The sequence below is a fragment of the Brassica rapa genome, chromosome A01, assembly GCF_000309985.2.
Source record: "Brassica rapa cultivar Chiifu-401-42 chromosome A01, CAAS_Brap_v3.01, whole genome shotgun sequence".
Classification (NCBI taxonomy): domain Eukaryota; kingdom Viridiplantae; phylum Streptophyta; class Magnoliopsida; order Brassicales; family Brassicaceae; genus Brassica; species Brassica rapa.
Genome location: NC_024795.2, coordinates 20,970,667 through 20,990,913, shown reverse-complemented (window position 1 = coordinate 20,990,913; position 20,247 = coordinate 20,970,667). Strand labels below are relative to the sequence as shown.

Genomic DNA, 20,247 nt, shown 5'->3' with positions numbered 1-20,247 from the left:
TTTTGTCAACATGCAGTTTGAACTTTGAAGTTGTAATTTGCGAGTAAATTCATAACACTATTAGTTCAATCGCATTAATAGGTACTTAAAGATAAGAGTTGTCTCGTATATGGATGTTAAATAGTGGATACGTTAATTTCAAAAAAAAAAATAGTGTATACGTTTCATCTATTTAAAAGCCCTGTTCTAAAACTCATCCGCCTGGGCGGGTAAGCGGCTGAGAACGCGTTGTGCGGTGAGCTGCCGTGGCAACGAGTTGGACATGATCGGTGCCATTATCTGGTAACCCGAGTTTTGACCGCAGATACCGTAGTATAATAGTAATCGGCGATTAATTATCTAAATCCGCGTAATATAAATCGTTAAAACCACCAAAACCAAGTTGTGATTTTGATTTGTCAACTCCAATAAAGATCAAATTGAGACTAAATGATCCTGAATCGAGTCTAATCATTCGTAGAAGTGCAAGATATGGCGACAAGATAAAAGAATTGCAGGAATAAAGAACGTAAGGATATGAAGAAGATAATGATAATTACGTAAATGCTATTCTCTTAAAGAAAAAAATAAAAATCCCTTATATATTAATTGAGGAACATTTGAAAAGATGTAACTTCAATTTTGTATTAATTAAAAGAGACCCCAATGCATAGGTGTCACTCAATTAGGTAGTCAATTACATTCAATTGAAAAATAAGTAGGTCCACATTCGATTTTTATATGTTGTTAGATATATAAGTTGGTCAAACTATATGATATAATGATATGATATGATATTTTTTTTCCTTAAATAAAACCTACGGAATTACCATAAATGACTAATATATATATGACAATTAATGAGTTTAATAATAAAGATTTGATAACAATGTATATCTCCTTCATCATTTTTTGTTTAATTTTATATTATTAAAATAAATTAAACAATCAAATTAGCTATAAAAAGAAAATTTAGATTTTTTCGTATATGTTATATTTTGAATTTTTAAAAACGATAATAAATGACTAAAACTATTAAAATTATTATGTTAAAAATTAATGATCAATGGTTTAACATTTTTATTATAAGAAGATACACATGATTTTAAAACCATATGAGTAAAAATATCATTTAATAATAAAATAAATATATATATATATATATATATTAAACACTATATACCATAAGATTACATAAATATTTTAATATTAAAATTTCAATGAATTTTCAAGAACATTTATAAATTATAAACTTATTAAAGATTTCAGATTGAAAATTTTTTATCGATGATTTAAATATTTTGTTATAAAACGATATGAACGATCATAGAACCGTATGATTATAAATTCTTATTTAATAAATAACTATACAAAATATACTATTCCTAGAAAAATAGGTTGGTCTATCTTAACTTATATTACACTTTTTATTAAACTAACTATCGAATTGATAAATAACGTACCAAAAAATGTTTTGCACTTTCCTTAAATAAAAGCTACGAAATTACCTAATATGATTAACGTATATGTGAAAATTAATTATAATGAATAATAAATATTTGATAACAATTTTTGTATCTTAGTTCTTTTTTTAATTTTATATTATTAAAATATATTTAAAAATCACATTAAATATATAATAAAAACATTTATAATTTTTCTTATATGTTATATTTTGAATTTTTCAAAACGTCTATAAATTATTAGAAATTTGAAGATCCCCACTCTGAAAATTTTGTGATCAATAGATTTTTTTTTGTCATAATAAGTTACAAATGATCATAAAATTGTATTAATATGAACTTTTATTTAATATTATAAGAAGATACACATTATTTTAAAACCATATGAGTAAAAAATATCATTTAATAATAAAACATATATATTTATATATATATATAGATTATACTATATACCATAAGATTACATAAATATTTTAATATTAAAACTTTCAATGAATTTTCAAAAAAAATTATAAATTATAAACTTATTAAAGATTTCACATTGAAAATTTTGTTATCGATGATTTAAATATTCAGTTATAAAATGATATGAATGATCATAGAACTGTATGATTATAAATTCTCATTTAATAAATGACTATATAAAATATACTATTCTTAGAAAAATAGGTTGGTCCATCTTGACTTACATTATATTTTTTATTAAACTAACTATCGAATTGATAAATAATCTACCAAAATTTTTTTTGCACTTTCCTTAATTAGAATCTACGAAATTACCTAATATGATTAACGTATATATGAAAATTAATTATTATGAATAATAAATATTTGATAACAATTTTGGTATCTTAGTTCTTTTTTTTTAATTTTATATTATTGAAAGATATTAAAAAATCACATTAAATATATAATAAAAACATTTATATTTTTTCTTATATGTTATATTTGAATTTTTCAAAACGTCTATATATTATTAGAAATTTGAATATTCCCACTCTGAAAATTTTGTGATCAATAAATTATTTTTTTGTTATAATAAGTTACAAATGATCATAAAATATAACGCATATGAATTTTTATTTAATAAATATTCAAACTAAATAATATATATATATATATATATATATATATATATATATATATATATATATATATATATATATATAAACACTAATGATTTAAAGCAACAAGATTGGCTGATCAATTTAGTCGTCCAGTTGAAATATTTCAAAAGTATGTGAAAGACTAAAATCAAAGTACATATGGATTTAGAATAGTAGTTATATTTTACTAACCAAATACCGAAAAAACCGAACCGAACCGAAACCAATCCGATATCCGGATTGAACACCCGTAATCCAAATGAAGCCAAACTATTGTTTCATTCTCCAAAATATAATAAAAATAATAACTTAATCCCGCGCAAGGCGCGGATCTTATCCTAGTAACAAAATAAGCTGTCAAACTTGAGACATATTGACTAAAAACAATATTAATACCACCAGACCACATACAAAACGTAACATAATCCCTCTAATATATAAAATTATATTTTTGTGATCAAATTTGGTATTTGTTCACAAATCTATAATTTTAATACAAGGATATTTTATACATACACATGTATTATTTATTAAAATCTTATATTATACATAAATATATTGTATTATACATATAACTTAGGTATTATACGTATAAAAGTACAAAAAAATCTTCTCCGCATATTTTCCGAGTTTTTTCTGCTTTTTCAATAAAGCGCTAGGTTCATGTGTGCTGCACGCATAGCGTCTAACGTGTTTCTGAACAGGGATAAAAAAGTAAACGAAAGTTTCCCAGGGATATTTAAACAATCATAAATGAGAAGGTGAAAAAAAAAATGAGAATGTGAGATTCACGTGCAAGCGATCATAGCATGGACGATGATGGGGGCTTTACAACACGTGAGATTCTGGACACTAACTGTACCGATTTGCTACAACATTTTTCTGTCACTAGTGTTGGAAACTGGGGAGATCTCTGGAAGATTCGTCAGAAGTCAGAACCTTTAGCCACTACCTATCGTGGCGCCACATATCATTCTACCGACTAGAACCACGAATCTCTTTCGTTAGGCCCATTAATCAGACCCAGTCCATTATGAGACCTCGAGAGTGTTACCCATAAGACTGGTTCAACCGTTTAAAAGACAAACAGAATACAACCTTTCTTTTCGACATGTAAACCGGTAACTAAATCTTTCTTTATCACCAAATTTTATTGGTTATTGAATTTTAATGGATTTGAAAATACTAACTAAACTAGGATAAGACCCGCGCCTTGCGCGAGATTAAGTTATTATTTTTATTATATTTTAGAGAATGAAACAATAGTTTGGCTTCATTTGGATTACGGGTGTTCAATCCGGATATCGGGTTGGTTTCGGTTCGGTTCGGTTTTTTCGGTATTTGGTTAGTAAAATATAACTATTATACTAAATCCATATTTATTTTGACTTTATTCCTTCACATACTTTTGAAAGATTTTAACTGGACAACTAAATTGATCAGCCAATCTTGTTGCTTTAAATCATTAGTGTTTATATATATATATTATTTAGTTTGAATATTTATTAAATAAAAATTCATATGCGTTATATTTTATGATCATTTGTAACTTATTATAACAAAAAAATAATCTATTGATCACAAAATTTTCAGAGTGGGAATATTCAAATTTAATAATATATAGACGTTTTGAAAAATTCAAATATAACATATAAGAAAAAATATAAATGTTTAGTATATATTTAATGTGATTTTTTAATATCTTTCAATAATATAAAATTAAAAAAAAGAACTAAGATACCAAAATTGTTATCAAATATTTATTATTCATAATAATTAATTTTTATATATACGTTAATCATATTAGGTAATTTCGTAGATTCTAATTAAGGAAAGTGCAAAAAAAATTTTGGTAGATTATTTATCAATTCGATAGTTAGTTTAATAAAAAATATAATGTAAGTCAAGATGGACCAACCTATTTTTCTAAGAATAGTATATTTTATATAGTCATTTATTAAATGAGAATTTATAATCATACAGTTCTATGATCATTCATATCATTTTATAACTGAATATTTAAATCATCGATAACAAAATTTTCAATGTGAAATCTTTAATAAGTTTATAATTTATAAATGTTTTTGAAAATTCATTGAAAGTTTTAATATTAAAATATTTATGTAATCTTATGGTATATAGTATAATATATATATATATATATGTTTTATTATTAAATGATATTTTTTATGACAAAAAATATAATGTGTATCTTCTTATAATATTAAATAAAAGTTCATATTAATACAATTTTATGATCATTTGTAACTTATTATGACAAAAAAAAATCTATTGATCACAAAATTTTCAGAGTGGGGATCTTCAAATTTCTAATAATTTATAGACGTTTTGAAAAATTCAAAATATAACATATAAGAAAAATTATAAATGTTTTTATTATATATTTAATGTGATTTTTAAATATATTTTAATAATATAAAATTAAAAAAAGAACTAAGATACAAAAATTGTTATCAAATATTTATTATTCATTATAATTAATTTTCACATATACGTTAATCATATTAGGTAATTTCGTAGCTTTTATTTAAGGAAAGTGCAAAACATTTTTTAGTACGTTATTTATCAATTCGATAGTTAGTTTATTAAAAAGTGTAATATAAGTTAAGATAGACCAACCTATTTTTCTAGGAATAGTATATTTTGTATAGTTATTTATTAAATAAGAATTTATAATCATACGGTTCTATGATCGTTCATATCGTTTTATAATAAAATATTTAAATCATCGATAACAAAATTTTCAATCTGAAATCTTTAATAAGTTTATAATTTATAAATGTTCTTGAAAATTCATTGAAAGTTTTAATATTAAAATATTTATGTAATCTTATGGTATATAGTGTTTAATATATATATATATATATATATATATTTATTTTATTATTAAATGATATTTTTTACTCATATGGTTTTAAAATCATGTGTATCTTCTTATAATAAAAATGTTAAACCATTGATCATTAATTTTTAACATAATAATTTTAATAGTTTTAGTCATTTATTGTCGTTTTTAAAAATTCAAAATATAACATATACGAAAAAATCTAAATTTTATTTTTATAGCTAATTTGATTGTTTAATTTATTTTAATAATATAAAATTAAACAAAAAATGATGGAGGAGATATACATTGTTATCAAATCTTTATTATTAAACTCATTAATTGTCATATATATATTAGTCATTTATGGTAATTCCGTAGGTTTTATTTAAGGAAAGAAAATATCATATCATATCATTATATCATATAGTTTGACCAACTTATATATCTAACAACATATAAAAATCGAATGTGGACCTACTTATTTTTCAATTGAATGTAATTGACTATCTAATTGAGTGCCACCTATGCATTGGGGCCTCTTTTAATTAATACAAAATTGAGGTTACATCTTTTCAAATGTTCCTCAATTAATATATAAGGGATATAGTGTTATTAGTTCTATAATTTTCAAATCTGTATTAAAATCATGTGTTATTGGTTTAATGATTCACAAATTCTATATCAAAGTGTTATTCAATCGTACAGATTTACTAATATATTTGATTTTATAATGGATTTGAATAGATTTGTTTGAATTTTTTAGTTAAAAATACAAAGACTTAAATCTGAGGAAAACCTCTAGATTTACATATTTTACTTAGATTTATAAATATTATATGGATTTCTAAATCAATCAAAATATATAAACCAATAACACAATGGAAAATTCGACTTCTTTTGAAAGTTTCACGCTGTAGCCTGCAACATGTATTGAAGACATAATCAAACAACTAAAACAATGATTAAGGAATAACCAGTTCATTTCATCCACCATCCACCAACTTCTCACCAATGATGATAAGCTTAGAAAATGTTCAAAAAAAAAATTAATGATAAGCTTGATCAAACAACTTACCTTATATAAAATAAAATATAGTAACACTATGGTTTTCGCACGACCCCACGGTAGGCGTAAATAATAATAATATACGCCGCGTCGAGGCTACAAAGTCGTTATGAACAAGACAGATTCATTATAAAAAAGTCGAACAGGAAGATTCTTGCATTCATAAACATGCAACAAAAATAACATTAAACTACACACAATTACACTTAGAATCATAAATTAAAAAAAAAACACAAGCCATCCCACACATTCTCACAGCAGAAACATAACTCTCAGTTCCTTGTCACCAAAAGACTGTTTTGGTTCACTTTTCCTCTGTAACAAACCGGTTTATCTGGTCAGCATTGTGTGCAGTTTCATCATCAGGGTCTTCTTTAGAGATCCCTATTAGAGTCTTTCGCGTTTCATGCCGCCTCTTGTTCCTTCGCCCTAGTTTTGGCGACTTCGCTAGAGTTGGAGGTGGCTGGATTCATATACACCATCATATTGCAAAATAGTTAAGAACTGGAAAAGTGTTTTGAAGTTTACGAATAATCTTTTATTTTATGAATGTTTATAGAGAAAGAGAACCTTGTGTGTTACCTTCTTAAGTTCAACCTTGGGAGGAGTCCCTTCATGGTAGAATTTGGGCATTGGGTTTGCTTTGAACATCAAACTCTTTCTTAGTTGCCTCAAGGCTGCATCATTTTCCTCCTTGTTCCTTGCTTCGCTCTGCGTTTTCTCAGCCTCCATGGCTTGGTGTTTCTCTTCCAGTTTTATGTAGAACTAAAGAACAACAATTAACTAAAAGCCAATGCAAAATTTATTAAAAACAGAAAAAAAAAATGGAATATTATGTCACCTCCTTCCTCTTCTCTGCACGCTCAGTGGATCGAAACGAAGGAGCTGCGGTGACAATGGTTCTTGATTTGGTACTGTCGACGATAGTCACATGTTCAGTAGAGAAATAGCTAGGCAACTTTAGTTGAAAATAAACAATTTTTTTTTTGAACAATAACAATTTCTTATGAGAAGGAAACATACTAAGAAGCAACAGAGCAAGAATCTTCCTCATCAGAAAGCTTCTTGTTTTTTGGCTGCAAGGGTTTCCTAGGTACCTGCCCTCGCAATAAGTCCATAAGCATTACAGTTAGCTAGACAAAGAAACTACGATTCAAGAAAGTATATATTAACATAATAGCATAAACTCTAACCTTTGTGGCCTGATTTTGTACTTTACTATACCCATCCGGATATATTTTCGAAACAGCTGCTACTCCATGAGACTCACCCGTAAACGAACGTGTAGTAGATGAAGCACGCTTCTCAGTAGCTAAAGCAAATGGTTGTGGAACAGTGTTCCTTTTTTTGTTAATCCAACGACCTGCTTTCAACGCACGTTTAGCTTCCTTTCCCAAAACAGCTATCTCCATATTGCCATCTTCCAATGGCTTAGCAGCTGGAACTTCATTAGTACACTCTTTAACATCATATTCTTTAACTTCAACGTTCTCTTCTGTTAATAGAAGCTCTGTATTTCCATTGGCTTCGTCGCGTGATACTGAATCTAAGGGAGGCAGTACAGAAACATTTTCTTGGTTTGGGTCACAAGAATCACTATTGGCATAGACCACTAGACCATCTGGCTCTTTATCCATGCAGATATCTGTCGCAACACCAAACAGTTAAGTAAAAATGGATATTAAAACATTGTAGACACATGAATGTTCAAAGTTGGTATATCATATTACATAGAATCTATGTGAAACGGTAAGATAAAACTTACCTTGCAATCGTATTTATGATATGATTCAGTAATGATATACTCAACTGAAGACAATATACAACTAAATTTTGATTATCAGTATAAAAACTAAAGTATGCTTAGATACAAGTGAAAACGACCAAGAATTCAACTAACCATCTAAAGTATTCTCTTAAAAGCATTAAGCTAACCAAACGTGGGACTTTAAATACGAATACAGCTTTTGTTCTAAAGGAAAAAGTATATTCTAAAGCATAATCAAGCACATAAATATATTAATAATCAATCAACTTTCAATTTCTCTACGAGATAAATTAAACTGTACACACGGCCAAACTATTTTTTTTTTTTTTTGCATAGTCAAGGAATAATCAACGAAGAAAAGATGCTTTGTTCATCATGGCTGAAGCTTCTTGCATTTAAAAAATGGACATGCAGCTAGAAAAATCTCATGTTTCCTTCATTTTAAAGCGTTGAGAGCGATTTTTTTTTCCTTAAATTTCTTGGAATCTAAGCAAAACAAGTTTAAAGAAAAAAAATATTGGTAATGTGGAGAGCAAAATCATCAGATGAGGAAGTGGACCTCTGTGTGACTATGATCATATCAAACGCAATCAACAAACGCCGAAATCTCAAAACGAACTCCTAAGCAGGCAATTAATCAGAAATAGATGAAATCGAAGTAGAAGATTGTTGTACTCACCCATTGTTCTCGTGACAGGCGAGAGAAACTTGTAACTGCTCCTTCTCTCTCTTGTGTGTGTTTGTTTGTGACTTCTGAGAATGATGGTGATGAATACTATCTCCTTCCTCGTCGGTGCTAACGCCCGTTACTTGACACCGTGTCTTAATTAGTGCTCCAATATTAATTTTGTAAATTTTAAACTAAAATTTTTGGTTTGCTAGACTGGACATTAACTTTTATAGACACTCTAACGAATTATTTATAGGAAAAGAACACTATTTTTTTTCTTAATTACTGGTAAATAAAACACGAACACATGTTAGTGTTTTTATTCTTTTGAATGATTAATGTTGAACTATTTTCACTAGCAAACTCCAAAAAGAAATATAATTAATTTTCTTTATATATATTGTGTCAATTAACTTTACTAGGCTTGGAAATTCAGGGTCTCAATCGGGTTTCGGATTTATCCAATCGAGTCTTGGTTCTTTGGATTTATCAAAATCAACTCCATTTGAGTTATATGAAATTTTGGTTTGGGACTGGTTCCGGTTCTATCGGGTTCGGGTCATAGTTAGTAAATTTTCAAAGAGCCGGTACAACCCGATGTACTTTCGGGTTTGGGTCTTAATCAGTTTTTTTGGTTTAAAAGTACATGATTTGTATCTACTTCGTAACTAAAACATAAATAAAACCGGTTCTTTGGTTTTAAAATACCTAATTTATACCTATTTTATAACCAAAACATAAGTAAACTCGATTCAACCATAAGTAAAAAACATCAAACGCAATCATTCAAAATCAAACGAAAAGTAAACATAGTTATTGATGGGAAGAAAACCAAATAAATGAAAACATAAAACGAAAACCAAGTTTTTATGAAATGAGAACCATTATTCAATGAAAACAAAAGCAAAATCTAAAAACTTCAAGCTTCAACAGCCACTTTCAAATAATAGATAATTATTTTAAATGTTCAATAATATTTTAGTGTATTTGGATATATATTAAGAATTAAAATCATGTTTGGTACAAGTTCTTTTTGAGATTTTGAATGTTTGGGGTTCTATCGGATATCTATTTAAGTTTGGATTCAGTTCGGATAATACTCATAACCCGAAGTACCATAAAATAAAATCCATTGATATTTGTGTCGGGTTTGGATCGGTTTGGATTCATTTTTACCGGATCGGATTTGGTTCGGATTTTCAAGTTTGGTTTATTTGCCCAACCCTAAATTTTACTTTCTATCCATTACATTAACTACTAATGTTACCATTTAGTAATTAACTATTAATGTAACCATATATTCTATAAAAAGTAGTATTTTTTCTTGTTTCAAAAAGTGTCATTCTACATTTTCAAATGCAATTTTCATATACAATCTCTTTCTTATCCTTTTAACTAACCAACTAGATTTTGACCCGCGCAACCGCGCGGATGTTTGTTTTTACTTTTTCTATACATAAATTATTATTTTTAAACATTAGTGATATTTTTTTAACATTAATCATATACTTAAATGTTTATATAACTATTTTAAATATAATAATTTTATAATTTACATGTTATAATTAATCATTTGGTTAAAACCGTATGTATTTTTACTTCTTATTATATATTTATCGTATTGTATTTGCATTTAGTTATTAAGCAAATTATTATATTCATGAGAAAACATATTTGAAAATTATTTTGTATTTAATTTATGCTAAATTCTGACACGTGTTTCAAAGCTGTATTTCTTTTTAATAATATTTTTTATACTTATTCATTTTAGATAATATATTATTGTATATACAAAAGTCTAAGATATGTTAATTTTTAGACATGTATTATAAGGTTTGTTAATTTTAAGCCGTTCTATCATCATATTATATTTTTAAAATAAATAATTTATATTTATGAAAATAAAATTTATAAATTTATCAATTGAATATACTTTTATCATATTTATTTAAGTATAATAATTGTATTTTAACATGATCATGACTATAAAGTAGGTAAAATAGGATATAATTTATTTATTTTTCATTTTATAAACGATAACTTAAAATATATTAAATTATTGTTAAAATACTTTTACACAGATTTATTAGAATTTTTAAATATAATATATAAATATATATTATATTTAAAATGAAAATATATTATGATTAAAGTAGTTACAAAGATTTTATATTATAAGCTTTACAGAAATACATGTTAATTTTTATACATGTATTATATATTTTGCTTAATCCATCTTACCAACATATTAGATTTTATTTTTGAACATAAATATTTTATACTTATGAAAATAAAATTTATAAATTTAATACAATTTTATTATACTTAGCTCAATATAATAATTTTCTTTTAATATGATTGATTATGATTATATAATATATAAAATATTACAGAATTTTTTATTTTTTATTTTATAAATGATTACTGAATTTATTAATGTATAATAATATTTCAAACTAATTTCGAAATTAATGAAAAATATTTAAATATAATTTCGAAAATGAAGATCTTGTAAAAATCTTTTAAAACAGATTTGTTAGATTTTTAAAATAAATATATTTATATTTTAAATAAAAAGATATCAAAAGATATTATGATTAAAGTATTTTAAAGATTCTATGTATTATTATTCTTAGTAAAATACATTTAATAAGATTTCTAAGTGATGGTCCAAATAAAAAAAAAATCACACATGAAAGAAGTCATGACTTCTCTTTTAATATATAAGATATATGTTTAAATAAAAATATGTTAGTATATTTTATTATATTTAAATCCACATAAAATATGTGTAAGTAACATTTAGAGCAACCTTATTGGAATAAACTCCCAAAATTTCTAAAAAAAGAAAAATTGATAAAAAAATTACTTTTTAGTTTCTTTGAAAATTAACACCAACAAAAAAAATTGACAGCCGTCAAATCCAGTATCTGAAAATTTTGGTTGAGAGGACTTTTCAATTTTTTCACATGCTTTTTTACAATTCTTATTTTCTTAAATAGGAGAAACTCCTTTTGAATCCTCTCGATGGACTTGTTCTTATGAAATGGAGGGAGTCATAATACTCCAGTTGTTATTTTTTTTCATTTCTTTTTGATCCTAAACAAAGTTTTTTTGGTGTAAATTTTTAAAATTTTTTTGGGTGTAAATCCTAAACAAAGTTTCTAAGATGAAACTACAACGATGTCGTTGGTTTACTCGAATATTTTAATTTAATTCAGAACAACTTTCAGGTCAGTGTGGGGCAAACTTTTCGGAAATTATGCATTTTTTCTCTTATATATGTGGAGCTATATTGAATATAATCAGACAATCATTAAGATAGCACAAAGGGACAAGAAATCAAACAATTATTTCCAGACACCAGTTTAAGTGTGGCTACAACTACTATAATATTTTTGTGCAAGTAGTTAAAATACATCAGTTACATTTTGTTTATTTAGAAAATTTTGTTTCATTTAAAATAAATCAACATTCATAACTCATAGTTTTTACAAATATAAGAATTAGAAAAAAAAACATAATTCAACCATCATCATTTAATTAATTAAGAAACTAAAAACATATCCACACAATTTACTTCTTTATCAGTTTAGAAACGTGGTTTTGGATTGGCAAGGAAACAATCCATAAACAAATATAAAAAAAAAAGTGATTATAGAAAAGAAACAACATCCTTACTGGCATTGCATCAAATCTTATTTATTGCTCTTTGATTTTGAATATCCCACACCTAAACCCTTGTTGAAAAACCCTTCCCACCACCCTTGTTTATTAATTTAATTGTAAGATAAGCATCTCAGTCTTGTGTACTTTCCTGATCAGCCCTTGTTCACATAAATGTAAAAACAAGTCTACATGGGTATATAGGAAAATTTACAAGAAGACGGGATGATTGAGGTGCTGTGTGATAGAGCCTAGAGGTATGCGCTGAGTGGAGTAAAAGAAAGACTATCCAGCAAATTAGTGGGTCGGTCCCATTTGTCTATAGCAAAACCTTAATAATAATAATAATTTTTTTTGGTCTGGATGTTAAGATTTATACAATTTTCTAAGTTTTACAAAGGTATGGAAACCAATTAATAATAATAATTCCTAAAGAAGATTACAAAAAACAATAATAATTTCAGATATAATATAATAGTTTAGTTTGGAACATGTATATAGACGTCCTATTTAGACTGATCATGAGTAATTAGTTGCACGGGTTTGGCGGTTTCTATCTGCAAGATTTAGAATTAAGACAAATATTAAAAAAAAATTTTATTATTCAAACGGTAAACTTACGCATGTTGATATCATATTTATTACATTGCTTACAAAATATTTTAATGTTTCTAATTAGATTGTTTGTTTTTAATAACTTACCTTTCTAATATAGATTACTTGCGCAAGTTAAAATCATATCATATGCAAATCATTTTCTGACAATACACATTTAATATCTTTTTTTAAACGATTTCATTATTTATTGTGCAAAATATTGTGCGTCATTAATATGAGAAATAAATCGACTGTATATATATAGGAGACACCCAAGGTTTTAAAATACAAACATTCTCTTTTTATTCTTTAAAGTATTATTCACAAATCCCTCCTCTCATACTATTAAGGTATTACGACGATGCTGCTTGTGTGCTAAGAAAAATGTGTTTAGACGCAAAGGCTCTTCATCTTTCATCAACTCTGCCACCCACTTTGCCTTGGAAGTTCAATAAACATGTACAGCCTAATAAAGGACTAACCCGCCAAGGCAATGGGAACTCAGAAGAGCTACGTTGTGTCATTGCTGTTATTCGACAGTATGTTTTCTTAGCATATAAATCACCTTTATCTCCTCTATACTTCTATCTGTTAAAATTTTGTTATTACATGACAGTGGCGATCGAACTCCAAAACAGAAGGTGAAACTAAATGTTACAGAAGAGAAACTGTTAAACCTGATGCTGAAGTACAATGGCGGAAAGCCAAGATCTGAGGTGCGACAGGCTCCAGCTTTTCTGCCATCCATCTTTTATCAGAGCCTTGATTCATTTTATATTTTTTTTTCTTTTTGTAGACAAAACTAAAAAGTGCAGTCCAGTTGCAAGACCTATTAGATGCAACAAGAATGTTAGTTCCCCGTACAAGGTAGAACCATGAACTCAACTCTTTGTGTCTTGTCTCCAAAAAGCATGTCTGATCTATCCTTTCCATGTGTTGAATACTGGTAACGACAATATGGACTTCCTTTTTTTATATGTAGACGAGGTCGTGAGAGTGATAGTGATCCAGAAGACCTTGAACATGCTGAGAAGCTTCGCCAAGTTAAAGCAGTTATTGAAGAGGTTTTTTAGTACTTTCTTTTTTTTTGTTGAATATAATCCGGGGAAAGTATTACATAGTATCATTTAGTAATACTATCTTATATCATTTTTTTGTTGAATATCCTCCTATACATTAAAAGAGAAGTCACTTTAGTGATTTCTGCTGACATGGCATTAATATAAAGCTTCTCAGAAAATTTTTTATAATTCTATTGGTCGATTTTTTTTGAATTTTATTTTTCATTTATTTTAATCAATCACTTATGTAGACAAGCCCAAAACTATAGTCGATTTCGTTAAGCCCATATATAACTAGGGGATAATAATTATCGATTTAGTTTAGCCTTGGGCAAGATTTAAAACTAATACAAATATTAAAAACTTTTATTATTATTCAAACAGTAAACTTGCGCATGTTGATATCATATTAATTACATTTGCTTAGAAAATATTTTAATGTTTCTAATTAGTAGGGGTGGGCGTTCGGGTACCCGTTCGGATTCGGATCAGGTATTTTGGATTTTTGAGTATTTCGGTATAGAGGTGTAGAACCCGTTCGGGTATTTCTGTACTTCGGGTCGGGTTCGGGTATTTTTAGTTCGGATTAGGTTATTTCAGATCGGGTTCGGATATTTAGATTTTGAAAAAAAAATTAAAATTTTCATTTCTCAAGTTTCTTATATTTAAAAATATAACTTTCAGTTAACTAATTTTTTATTTTTAATAGATTGAATGGTTAATAGATTTATACATAAAATAAAAATTTAAAACTAAAAAGGCATTAATTTAGTTATATTTTAAAAAAAAAAAATTGGATGTAACTTTTTGTTAATTTTTTTAATAAAAAAACTTGACATGCATTTTCGGATCGGGTTCGGGTGCCACTTCGGATATCGGGTAAAGTGCCCACCCCTACTAATTAGGTTGTTTGTTTTTAATAACTTACCTTTCTAATATGGATTACTTGCGCAGGTTGAAATCATTAAATATGCAAATAACTTATTGACAAAATTTGTTTTTAATAACTTACCTTTCTAATATGGATTACTTGCGCAAGTTGAAATCATTAAATATGCAAATCACTTATTCACAATATGGATTACTTGCGCAAGTTGAAATCATTAAATATTATCGATTTAGTTTACCCTTAGACAAGATTTAGAATTAAGACAAATATTAAAAAAATTTCTTATTATTCAAACGGTAAACTTGCGCATGTTGATATCATATTTATTACATTGCTTACAAAATATTTTAATGTTTCTAATTAGATTGTTTGTTTTTAATAACTTATCTTTCTAATATAGATTACTTGCGCAAGTTAAAATCATATCATATGCAAATCATTTTTTGACAATACACATTTCATATCTTTCTTTAAACGATTTCATTATTTATTGTGCAAAATATTGTGCGTCATTAATATGAGAAATAAATCGACTCTATATATATAGGAGACACCCAAGGTCTTAAAATACAAACATTCCCTTTTCATTATTTAAAGTATTATTCACAAATCCCTCCTCTCATACTATTAAAGTATTACGACGATGCTGTTGGTGTGCTAAGAAAAATGTGTTTAGACGCAAATGCTCCCCATCTTTCATCGACTCTGCCACCCACTTTGCCTTGGAAGTTCAATAAACATGTACAACCTAATAAAGGACTAACCCGCCAAGGCAATGGGAAATCAGAAGAGCTACGTTGTGTCATTGTTGTTATTCGACAGTATGTTTTCTTAGCATATAGATCACCTTTATCTCCTCTATACTTTTATCTGTTAAAATTTTGCTATTACATGACAGTGGCGATCGAACTCCAAAACAGAAGGTGAAACTAAATGTTACAGAAGAGAAACTGTTAAACCTGATGTTGAAGTACAATGGTGAAAAGCCAAGAGCTGAGATGCGAGAGGCTCCAGCTTTTTTGTCATCCATCTTTTATCAGAGCCTTGATTCATTTTATATATATTTTTTTTTTTGTAGACAAAACTAAAAAGTGCAGTCCAGTTGCAAGACCTATTAGATGCAACAAGAATGTTAGTTCCCCGTACAAGGTAGAACCATGAACTCAACTCTTTGTGTCTTGTTTCCAAAAAGCATGTCTGATCTATCCTTTCCATGTGTTGAATACTGGTAACGACAATATGGTCTTCCTTTTTTTTATATGTAGACCAGGTCGTGAGAGTGATAGTGATCCAGAAGACCTTGAACATGCTGAGAAGCTTCGCTAAGTTAAAGCAGTTATTGAAAAGGTTTTTTAGTACTTTCTCTTTTTTAGTTGAATATAGTCCGGGGAAAGTATTACATAGTATCATTTAGTAATACTATCTTATATCATTTTTTTTGTTGAATATACTATCTTATAACTAAGCTAGCATTATGCAATTTTTATTTAATTTATGAGGTCATTTTCAATGGAGTCAAAAAACCTAGAAAATTAATAATCGAACCAGCTACCTTTTTTTATTAGACCGGATATTAGTTCCACCAATAATCGTGGTCAACTTACCAACATGGTGCATATATGTCAAATTGACAAATCTACGTTTAAGTAACCCAAACTGTAAGGGATTTAGATTTTTTTTGTGAATCTCGTGGACTGATCTATCGCAGATTGGGGTTCATAGGTGAAGTTTCAAAAAATTGTTATAATTTAATTGGTCGATTGTTTTTAATTTTTATTTATTTAATTTAGATCTAAAAATTTAAGATAAGTCTAAAATCATTTAACATCACTAGCCATATCATCTAACGAATAATACAAATAACAATTTATGGAAACTAATTTTCGAAATTATAGAAAGATTAATAATGTTTTATTTATTACTTTTAATATTTATAAACTATAAAATACAATTAACGAAATTTTATATAAGATAATTATAATAGTTTTATACTCTACTTGATGAATTATGTTCGAATATAATTATATAATAACTATTTTAAATATTACAAAATCTAAAAATGTTTATTAATATTATTTTTAAATTATTTATCGTTGTTTAAATAATAATTTATTATAATTTTAAAATAATTTATAAAATGCTTACAAAATGCAATGCAAAGTTGCACTTTCAAGAGTTAAGTCGAGATCTGGATTAAAAATCCTAATAACTGGTAAAGAAGGGAAGTCGCAGACAAAAATATTGAATGTTGTTTACAAACAAGTTTTTCAGAATATTTCGTAGTCACGGTAAGTAATTTTAATCTACTTTTTTTCAAATACAAATTTTAAAATAAATAAACTGTTGTAATTATTTATTTTTTGTATTTGCTAGATGGGTTGTGATGAGTTAGGAGACCGATGACGGTATGTCAATTTAATATTATTTCATGTTCAAGAAAATTTAGAAATTTATAAATCTATCAAATAATGTTAACCCGTCAAATTGCTTACATAATTTATTTAATTTTTTGCAAGTTTCTAATTGAATTTACTTTCTTTATCGAGAAATGTACTTCATAATTTATATTATTTATGGATAATATTTTGATTTTTATTATATTTTCTTTTAATATGTCTACATAAATGTTTTTTTATTATTTATGGAAAAATAATATTATTCACCTAAAATAAAGAATTACGAAACATATACAATACAATTCTAATTAATGATAATATAAAATATGTTACTTCTAAAACTATACACTATTTATTCCATTTTTTGAATAAAAGTTTCTTCGTAAACACATAAAATATTTTGTGACGTTGCAATTATACATACACACAATATTTTCTTCTTCATACTGACGTTACTGTGTTCCCTTTCGTGAGGTACGGGCCGAGAGAGAACACAGGATACAGACCGGTCATGTTCTTATGTCCGCACAGGGTGCAGACCGGTCACCTAGTATTTTATTATTTTAGAATTGATGATAGTTCTTATATATGTATCGAACTTTTTATCAGAATTTCCAAACCACAAATCAAACATAATATTCTAGGAACCGCATAAATATGTCTTTAGGTCTTTGACGACTATGTACAAAGACACATTTGAAGCACTAGAAACGAGTATGACAAAGGTTGTATATGTAGTAAATCAGTTATTATGTTGATAATCAAGGCTCAATAAGATATAGTACGAGAAAACAATATGCAAATATCATAATTTTAATGCACATTATACAAACCGTTAACAGTTTCAAAAGCTTCAAATCCTTGTTTTCACTCATTCTAATATCAATGCATTGTCTAGGCGACATAAACATTTGAGTGTCTGTTAATATAGAGATTATTTAATTTCACTAATGTTTCTTATTTTAAACATCGCTTCATTGATTTATTTATATACTAGGTGATTATCTGCGCACATGCACGGGATAAATTTTTTATTTTTAATAATAATTGTTAAATACAAATTTTGATCGTTCAACCATCATGTCATAAGTCTCCAAACGTACAGTCATGGACTGTCAATATGAGATTGATGAGTAGGGTCATGTTTGTTGATATTTTGTTTTTTTTTTTAAACCTGTTTAATTTATTAGGCTTCAATGATATCATTCGGATGTTATATAATTCACCATCTCACTTCGATATGAAGAAGTGTATTTATGAAATAATAAGATCAACTAACATTTGAGATCCGCGCTTGGGCAATATGAATATTAATTTTGTATACAAATTATTTATACATATTATTATTTATTTTGTATTGATTTACATATCATGTAATATTAAATATCCCTTATATACTAATTGATAAACATTACAACATTATTTTGTAGCCACGTGTCACCATGAGAATGAAATTCAGAATTCTTAGAGAAATAAGTTGGTCAATCTATACTTATTTTATAGTTTTTATTAAACTAACTATTAAATTAATAAATAGTGTACAAAATAATATTCTCGGACTTTCTTTAAATAAAAGCTACAGAATTGCTTAATATGATTAACATATATATGATAATTAATGATTATGAATAATAAATATTTGATAATAACTTTTGTACTTTAGCTCTTTTTTGTTTAATTTTATATTATTAAAAGATATTAAACAACTACATTAACCAGATAATAGAAAATTAAAAATTTTATATGTTATATTTTGAATTTTTAAAAAGAGTATAAATTATTAAAAACTTTAAATGTTTCACACTAAAAATTTTGTGATCAATAGTTTAACTTTTTTTTGGTAATAACAAAATAAAAAATGATCATAAATCGTATGAATATGAAGATTCATTTACTAGACATTCATATTATATAATAATATAGTTTAAAATTAAACTATATAACATAGAATAATACTTAAATATGATAATTTCTAAATTTGTATTGAAAAAGTATTGAAATCTTAATATTTTAATTTTGAAATTCGAATTAAAAAAATTGCACATTAGAAATTTTGTTGTTTATCATATGAATATGAATTCTCAATAATAAATATTTATATTAAAATATATTATATATCTATGTCCATGTCATTGAAATTTATTTATATACCATATAAAATAAATAAAATGATGTGTTTTAATTTATTTACCAAAAGGTATTGTAAATAAACAAGATGTATTGTTTTGATTTATGTATTTACTCTAATTTAATTATATACATAATACGTACATGAATACAAATAAATAATAATAGATAAAAATAAGATTTATATATAACATTCAATGTAAATTTTAAAAATTAACATGTTTATGTATTTGTATAACAAAAATATTATTTTTATTAATATGAATATTTACTAATTGATGCTTCCTACTCAATGCAAGTTTTAAAATTAACATGTTTATGTATTTGTATATGATATATATTTTAATCTGAACGATATTGATATATATATATATATATATATATAAATATTTACTCTGAATATATATTACATAAGATTTCATATTTATATAATTTTATGATCATTTGTATCTTGTTATTAAAAAAAAGTTAAATCACTGATCACGAAAATTTCATTGTGAAATTTTAAAAGTTTTAGTAATTTATAATCGTTTAAAAAATTTAAAATGTAGCATATAAGAAAAAAAATAATTTTTTTTATTATACAATTAATATAATTAATTAATTTTTAA

At 26.1% G+C, this 20,247-nt stretch overlaps 1 protein-coding gene and 1 long non-coding RNA gene across 4 annotated transcripts; both read right to left on the bottom strand.

Annotated features, from left to right (window-relative positions):
- Nucleotides 1-6,566: 6,566 nt before the first annotated feature.
- On the bottom strand, nt 6,567-10,199 carry LOC103833948 (protein WVD2-like 3). Of its 3 annotated transcripts, none has more exons than XM_033286315.1 (6): nt 8,910-10,199; nt 7,656-8,107; nt 7,486-7,559; nt 7,304-7,412; nt 7,045-7,227; nt 6,567-6,925 (listed from the first exon to the last, which is right to left on the bottom strand). In XM_033286315.1, the coding sequence occupies exons 1-6, from the start codon at nt 8,911-8,913 to the stop codon at nt 6,767-6,769; spliced, it is 981 nt and encodes a 326-aa protein (XP_033142206.1). In that variant the 5' UTR covers nt 8,914-10,199; the 3' UTR covers nt 6,567-6,766. The 3 variants fall into 3 exon arrangements, with proteins under 3 accessions (XP_033142206.1, XP_033142203.1, XP_009108244.1); XM_033286312.1 differs by having other exon boundaries at nt 7,033-7,227; nt 8,910-10,197; XM_009109996.3 differs by having other exon boundaries at nt 7,033-7,227; nt 7,304-7,376; nt 8,910-9,041.
- A 1,849-nt stretch (nt 10,200-12,048) lies between these two features.
- Nucleotides 12,049-19,037, bottom strand: LOC117132398. The gene is made up of 3 exons (XR_004455975.1): nt 18,057-19,037; nt 12,977-13,119; nt 12,049-12,897 (listed from the first exon to the last, which is right to left on the bottom strand). It is a non-coding gene; the product is annotated as an uncharacterized LOC117132398 (long non-coding RNA).
- Nucleotides 19,038-20,247: the final 1,210 nt, after the last annotated feature.